A 7662-nucleotide genomic window follows, 5' to 3' on the forward strand; every position below is an offset into this window, starting at 1 on the left:
TGCACAAGCATGTGTGTGCACACTGGCCCACTCTCCGGTCTGCTTCCCTGCTGAAGGCTCAAGGAGTCATCCAAGAAACTTTGGAGTCTTCAAGCATCTGCCTTTATCTCTGAGGAGCATGGGTCCTGCTCCCGTGGCAGCTGCCCTAAAGCACAGCCAGCACTAGGAGTGAGTCTAAGAAAGAGGCTGCCTACCGTTTAGGGCTTCCCTCTGGAAACACATGCTCAGTGGCCTCGGTGTCGTTACACGCTCCCACCCGCAACCCTCAGATCCTCCTTTTGTCCCAGTGTTGTGTTCTATGTCCAGGTCATCCCCACCCCTGAGTGGAGGGCAGGTCTGTGCTCCTGTGTGGATCTGAAGAGTATGGAGTCCAGGAAGAAATACCTCTGTTTTGCTTAAGGCTCTTAGCGTGAGGATGTGTAAGCACCTGAGATGGCAGAGGTGTCTGGCTGTCTGGCTTTCCCAGAGGGGGAAGATGGGCTGAGGAATCAAAGGCTAGATTGCATGTGTGCTCTTCCACTAAGCTGTCTGAGCATGGCTTGACTTCCCAGGAGGAGTATCGACTGGGGGATCTTCCATTTTTCTTTTTGCTGGTAACTGGTCACTGCCTCCTCGAGTCAAGCAACCCCAGAATATGATGTGTAGATGTAAAACTCCAGTGTAGAGCAGTGATCAGGTCATTCAGCTTTGAAGTGTAGAAGCCTAGTGGAAGTTTCGAGAACTGGTCACCAGGAATACAGTGCCTCTTTACTATCCTCAATATATTTCTCCTTATGTAACTTGGGCCACAGGTATCTTGGCTTAATCACTGGCTGCCTGCCTACCAGCTTGCTGAGGTATGCCAGCTAGCAGAGGTATGCCAGCTGACAAATTGCTCATTTCCTGAGGTACTGTCATGGAAGCTACAGTTAAAATGAACTTAAGACTGACTTTTTTGAGACAGTCTGTTTCTGTCACTGGGGCATCTGTGCACTCCACTGGTCTTGAAATTCTACTTATCCAGAGATAGATACAGCTACTACCTCAGAGGAACTCACGGGCCTAAGGAGGGAGACAGCCAGGGACTCAGCTGAGTGGAAAATGTGGCAGATTGTGATAAATGTGACAAAGGAGACATAAATAACTTGTGTGGGACACACACTGCCTGGAGATCCCAGCAGACGTCACTACAAAGATGGCATTTGGGTTGGAGGTTGAACTGTGACTAGGGACATTAGCAGTTACAGAGCCAAGATGGGAGGGAAAAGAGCAGCCAGCAGTGGCCGGCACCAAATGGGGGCATGAGGCTGAGTGTCCCTGTTTAGGGATCAGGAGCATCAGCTTCTGGTGACCTCTGACCTCATTTTTCATCCATTGTGGCCAAGCTCAGCCTTTGACACTCTCTCCCAACCTGCCTCTTTCTGATGGGTAGAGTAAAAGTAAAGAAGAGTAGCAATGCTCACAGCTGAACACTTAGAGAAGTACAGGGGCTACCATAGAATTGTTAGTGTTCATCTGCTGATACACCAGTATACTATACTAGTCCTGTGTTCAGCGTAGGTTTTACCAGACTGTGGCTGGGGAGCCTGTACTGGCATTGTGAGTGTTCTAAGCATTAGCAAAGCAGCTAAACAGGCATGTTTGCTATTTACACCAACCAGTATTGTCCAGTAAGCATGTCCTGAAGATCAGCAGTCTCCATGGGTGTGCGTCATCGCCAGCAGTTTCCCATGGCTAACACATCAGCCTGGTGTGTGTATGTGGGGGTGGGGGGGGCTGCTTTCTCCAGCTACAGACTGCAGAGCCACCTCCTTCCTCAACCTGGACCTGAGGAGAGGAGCCCTGACTAGTGGTGAGGAACAAGGACCTGCAGCTTGTTCCTGGCTCTGTGCTTAATGGAGTCTTGTCCTCCTGCTTTCAGGCCTTGATTAAAATTCTGTTATCCCACAGTAAACTCCCAGTGGTGATGAGATTCTCTGTAAAACACAAAGCACACCCCATGCTTGAGGCCACATGTAAGAACAATTATGTTAGAAAAGTATGCTTCAAGCAGCTGAGGGCAGGGTATGAAAGGCAGCAATGGCAGACAGACCGAGAGCTTAGGATGAGTAAGTTAGCATCCCCATCATGGTGGGGTGAGGGGACCGGCTAGAGCGTGACTGCACAGTAAGCTGGGTAGTAGTTACCAGCACAAATACACAGAAGCAAGAAAGAAAGATGGAAGCCTCACCAGAGGAACAGGAGCCATTAATACCAAAGCAGGGTTAGGGAGAGAGGCTTCCAGAAGTATCTTTTCATGTGGGGAATGAACCCTGGACTCTCCCACATTCCTCTACAGCAGAGGACTCCTGCTCTGACTGAGGCCAGCACCTGCTGCTCTGTGACCTCCCACACTGCCAGTTCCCCCTGTTTGCCACTGTTGGCCAAGGTTCTGACTCCTTAAGCTGAGAAGGCTATACTACCCCACATGATAAACAGCGGGCAAAGCACCTGCCAGAAGATGCTGCGAAAAAAGCAGCCACAGCAAAGCTCTGGGGCCTGGCATATGAGTGAGCATCAGAGGGACACAAGAGAAAGCGGGATATCTGCCCATACCTGCCAAAGATGGGACAGTTCTAGGAGGTGGCAGTGGTCACAGGCCTAGTCAGGACTCACATTTACCGAATCATGTGGCCATTGACCAAGAGCCAGGAAAGTGCAATTCTAGAATCAGTCTCAGGTCTTCCATTTGATGTCGCTTTGTACTTTCAGCTGCTGTAGAAAGGGTAAGTGTCTATTAATTGTTTGAACATTTGAAATATATTTCAAAGTATTCTCACACCAAGAAATTATGATCACAGCTCACGTTTACCATACTATGAAAAAAACATGAAGCTGGGGCAAGTTACCAGTTTTTAACTTACCTGTTCCTCTGTTAGAGGAAATTAATGCAGTGTTGAATTGATCAGTGAAACACACTTTAAACTTGCTATGTGAGTAGAGCAGTTGCACTGTAAGCCCAGAGCTTCACAGGTCACAGATTGCAGAGCTTGGCAGAGAACCCCACAGTCAGTGCACATAACCTTAACATTATATGGTCTCTGAGGAAACACCGTATAGCCTTGGCTGGTAGTCATCCATTCTGGAATCCACTTTCTTCCACTTGGCATATGTGGAAGAGATGCAGTTCAGTTGAACAAGGCTATCTGTCTCAAGAACCTCAGATTCCAATAGAAAAGGGCTCCAGACATCAAGATTCCAAGTGAGTTTCCTTGGGGGAGGTTGAGAGAAATGGGTGGGTTTGGTTTTGTTTTTGTGATGCTGGGGATCAAACCTTGTGAGCATCTGCTCCCACATACCACAGGCTCCAAGTGAGTCTCACAGATGCAGAAAGCAGATGCAGCACACAGGGAAAGGGTGAAGTCCTGTCTGAATTGGATCTTAACGGGCTTGCCTTGGCCCACAGGAAATGGCCAGGTAGGAAGAGAACAGGCTTGGCAGACCCAGAGTCAGTATGTCACACGTCCGAATGTGCCAGCATGCATGCAAGACTGCATCTCGAAGTCCTGTGCCATTCCTGAGGGCAGTAACTATTCTCAGTTTGTCTCACCCTTTCTGCTTGGGTGGTAAAGAACTAATTATTCTTTGTGACAAAAGCCGAGGCTGAGATGATGCCTGTGATCTGCTTCACTGAATAAATAGGACAGGTGAAGCCAAGTGAAGGAAAGCTGACCCTATCTGCTTCGCAGTCAGGAGCAGAAAGTAAGCAGATAGGGCCCCACATGCCCTAAAGATGTGTGGCAAGGTCCTGGAGCCAGAGCTTCTAACGCAGTGCTGAAGGGGCCTCTTTGCCTACAGCAGCCTGTGAGATGTGTTCTCACCCCTTTCCTTCCCCTCAGAAAGTAACAGGTTGCATCTCTGATGTCTTCAGGCTGCCTCGGATTGGTGTTATGTGGTAGAAAGCATCTCCTTCACAAAAAGCACTCCCCAGGCATGGTGATGACAGCATCGGCAGCAGGAACAGGAAATAGGTCACAAGCAATGCATGATGGGCTGTTGGGGAGGGACAAGCATCCTATACATCTGCAGAGGCCTGGGGTACTGTTTGAGGCTTCTCTGTGGTTACTAGGCTGTGGAGTGGCTGTGTCTGGCTTGTCATATCGACTCTCACTGAGGAGAGCAAAGTACCCAGCTTGTTTTGTGAAGATTTCCTGGGAAAACAGTTGGAAGAAGAGATGAGTTCTTAACACTCAGTGCACTCCTTGGATGGCCCTGGGCTGTGAAGGTATCCCTGTATCTGGGGATGACACCAGGAAGCTGGGAAGCATTTGTGTGTTGAGTTATGCCCGAGGCTGTTGGACTCCAGAACCTGGTGTTTAGGTGATTCATGCTGATTAGGCCTGACACCCCACAGGGCCTGAAAGTAAACCAGTTTAGCTAAAACTCCTCCCCTATCCCACAGGAGGGCCAAACGGAAGAGCCAGAAGCAGAGGAGCAAGCCCATGACCAGCAGCCCCAGCAGCAGGAGGAGTACTGAACCGTCTCATCAGCTCTTGACGCTTCCATCGTGCGTGGGGACTTTGCTTCCGGAGAATTGGAACGTGTGTGGCCTGGAGCGCAGTAGAAACCAGCCGTTCCCAACCTATTCCCATTGACAGTGATCTTGCATCCGCCAGCCATTGCTCTTGGCTTCCACTTCCTCTGCCAAGATGCATTAGCAGATGGCCATTCTGGTCAGCTCCCTGCCAGGTCATAGGGTCACATACCTTCAACTTCACCTCCTGGCTGCTTAAGACTGGTTCTACTCCTCCCTCATAACTATGTCCCACCCCAACACCATCACCACCACCACCACCTCCACCACCACCACCACCACCCCTTTTTATCCTGGTGTGAAACAATGGTAATTTGATATATGGTATTTATATTGGCATTTTTCAACCCAGTGTCAGTAGATGTCACGCGAATTTGTGGTGCTTTGATGTTTGCGAGTCTAACCTCCTCTCATAAATTTGGTCAGATAATTAATTGGAACAAAGGGAAACAGATATTTGATATGAAAGCCATATGACAGTAGCTTGTGTCATGGGGAAAACAGTTTCTCCCTCTACTCACAACACTAAAGGGAAAAAAGTGGATTCAGAACTATGACTTCAGGGCCCAGCAGTGTTGATAGAGCAGCAGATTAGACAAACACACAGTTGTTAGTTTTCAGACATTCGCTCACGGACAATACCATCTCAGCTTTGCCCTTGCTCCATGTGTCCCCTCCCGTCACACACCCCCCCCCCAGGTTTTCCTGTTATTTTCTTTCTCAGGGTCCTTTCTTTGGTGGGGGTCCACTCCCCGAAAGATGTTGTCATTGGCAATCTACAGTTGCAAAGGGTGGTAGGGTGGTCTCAGAAGGCACAAGGCTTCCTGCCTCTTCCCTCTTCCTCCTTATAAGAGCTTCAACTCAAGTCCTCCAATTCACATTAAGGAATCCATACTATAGGAGGACTTGAGGGTGCGTACCCTACATACCAGCCTTCCGCATTGTGTCAGTGTTGACTGCCCAGGTTGGAAGCGAAGACTTGATTGATAACATGGTTTTAAGGCAGAAGTGGGGCCACACAAAAACACCAATGACTCCGTTACCTTCTGGAGTAAGGACCCCACCCTCTCTGCAGCAAGGGGCCCTCCTTGTCACTGACATTTGCTAGACCGTGGCAATTCATCAACGGGAAACATTAGTGAATTGAAGGCATTCCTTGTTTTTAACTAATATTTGCACATTTTCTTAGTCTCCTTCCTGATGGTTGCCCGTCCTCCCCTTTTGACGGATGGTATTCTTTCCTAACTCCCTTTGTTCTGTTTGATTTTAGCTTTAGGTTTGCTGTCACTGGTCATATGGCCAGCAAGTGCAGAGAAACGAGAAACAAATGTGCCCACCCCACCTTCCACTTAAAGAAAAAAAAATCTCAAAATAAATTTCTGAATTATGCATCATAAAGCTTTGAAATTTCTTTATTAATTGATGGGATACTAACCTTAAATTCTAGCGTTGATGCTTTGCACCAGAGAAAGCTTTCCAAAATTAACCTTCACAGCAGCGTTGTATGTAACTGAGGTCCATGTGGAAAAGATGGCTTGTATTTTTGAAATGATCACAACACACTGTGCAGAAGTGGACAGATGTTCCATGGCGTTTGGTTCTCCTTCCTTCTCTCTCCTGCTCACTTCTCTGCCGCGCAGCGCATCTCTCTGAGGCTGGCAAGCCTCCCCCCTCGCAGTGACGTCCTCCCACGCCTGGCCGCTGTAGTGGCTGTGCTCCGTGCAGCATCGGGCTTCATGGTTTGTTGCTCTCCTGAGCTTTTTTTATTCACTTGCTTTGTTTTTTGTTTTTTTTTTAATAGCTATTATAAAGAGGTACAATAAGCAGCTATTCACAGACACCTGGATGGTTCCTGTACCTGCCCAGGACATCTTAATAATCCCCAGGCCTGGGGACTCCATGGTCACACTCCTGTGAATGGGTATCGGGGAGTCAGGATCTTTCTTCTCCCAATGCCTCTTGCTGGAAGCACTCTATACCTCTCCACCTCCCTGGACTACTAAGCTGGAGACCTACTGGCCACATGTCTGAAAAAAAATGTTCCCTGGCTAGTGTACTCCATTCTCTTTCCTAGTGGCTCAGGCCAGACTGTTCATCCATTTAGAGAGAAACTGTACTTCCTGTTTGTGTGCCCATCTTACATATCTGGTGAAGTACTATGTCCCAGATGGTGCCGTGGATGCTTTGGGGAATCCTTCGCAGCTATTTCCACCCCTGCCTCTGGGCACCCACCGCTCACGGATGGCAGAACCCACTCATTCTCTTACCTTGCATTCAGGATGCACAGTCCTCTAAGTCCCGGCCAGCCCCAGCTCATCACATTGGGTCCACGGGCATCCCAGCATGGGTCCCTGCTCCTCCCTCTCAAGAAGTTGATTTTTTTCCCCCTCAGTTTCCCCACACCCACTGTTGGCTGGAAGTGCTTCCATTACCACTGTCAGATTGGAAGTGACCGAAGCAGGGGATGAAGAGAAAGCTCACATTCTAAGTAGAGAAACAGGAAAAATTGTTCAAAAGACAAACACCCTGTTGAACTGAGAGAAGTAAACTCCAGAAGGGAACCAAGATTTCCTCCCTTTCCTGGTGAGTGTTTCCATTATTCCGTTAAGGTTTAATATGCATTCAGATTACTTTTACTAAATAGTACACCATAAAGCTTTTGTTATATATTAAATGTAAACTGAAAGGAATGTAAACATATGTATTGTTAATTATAAATATCGATAAGTAATGGCATAATAGATGAAGAGGTCTTATTCAGATGCATCATGTCCATTTTACATTACCCACCTATTGTCGCATGGTAGGATAGCTTTTTGTCTCTGAATATGTGAATAACTTGACTTGCGTTGATCTTTTTACATATTTAATAAAAAAAAATATACGTTAAGATCTGTCTGGACTTATTCTTACATTCTTATCTGAACAGTTATCTTTCCAGTGAGCACTTGTCTGTGTAACAGGGTGTGTGTGTGTGGACTCACAGATCAATCCACACTGTGTTGCTGACTTACAGAGGAAAGGGAGGGTTTCGTCATATGTGTTAATGGATAAGTGTTTTAAAAGGAAGTACAGGGTCTTACTTGAAATCAAATGTAGTAACTGTAATA

At 47.5% G+C, this 7662-nt stretch overlaps 1 protein-coding gene across 5 annotated transcripts in view; it reads left to right on the forward strand.

Moving 5' to 3' along the window:
* Window positions 1–7442, forward strand: part of Mapre2 (microtubule associated protein RP/EB family member 2) — a 135657-nt gene extending 128215 nt beyond the window's left edge. For all 5 annotated transcript variants that reach the window (XM_021150602.3, XM_021150604.3, XM_021150601.3 and 2 more), the window contains one exon: window positions 4421–7442. In XM_021150602.3, the coding sequence (XP_021006261.1) occupies window positions 4421–4495 (75 nt within the window). In that variant the 3' untranslated portion in view covers window positions 4496–7442. The remainder of the gene's footprint in view (window positions 1–4420) is intronic.
* Window positions 7443–7662: the final 220 nt, after the last annotated feature.

Source organism: Mus caroli, unplaced genomic scaffold (assembly GCF_978045245.1).
Source record: "Mus caroli unplaced genomic scaffold, Mus_caroli_1 scaffold_19, whole genome shotgun sequence".
Taxonomy (NCBI): Eukaryota; Metazoa; Chordata; class Mammalia; order Rodentia; family Muridae; genus Mus; species Mus caroli.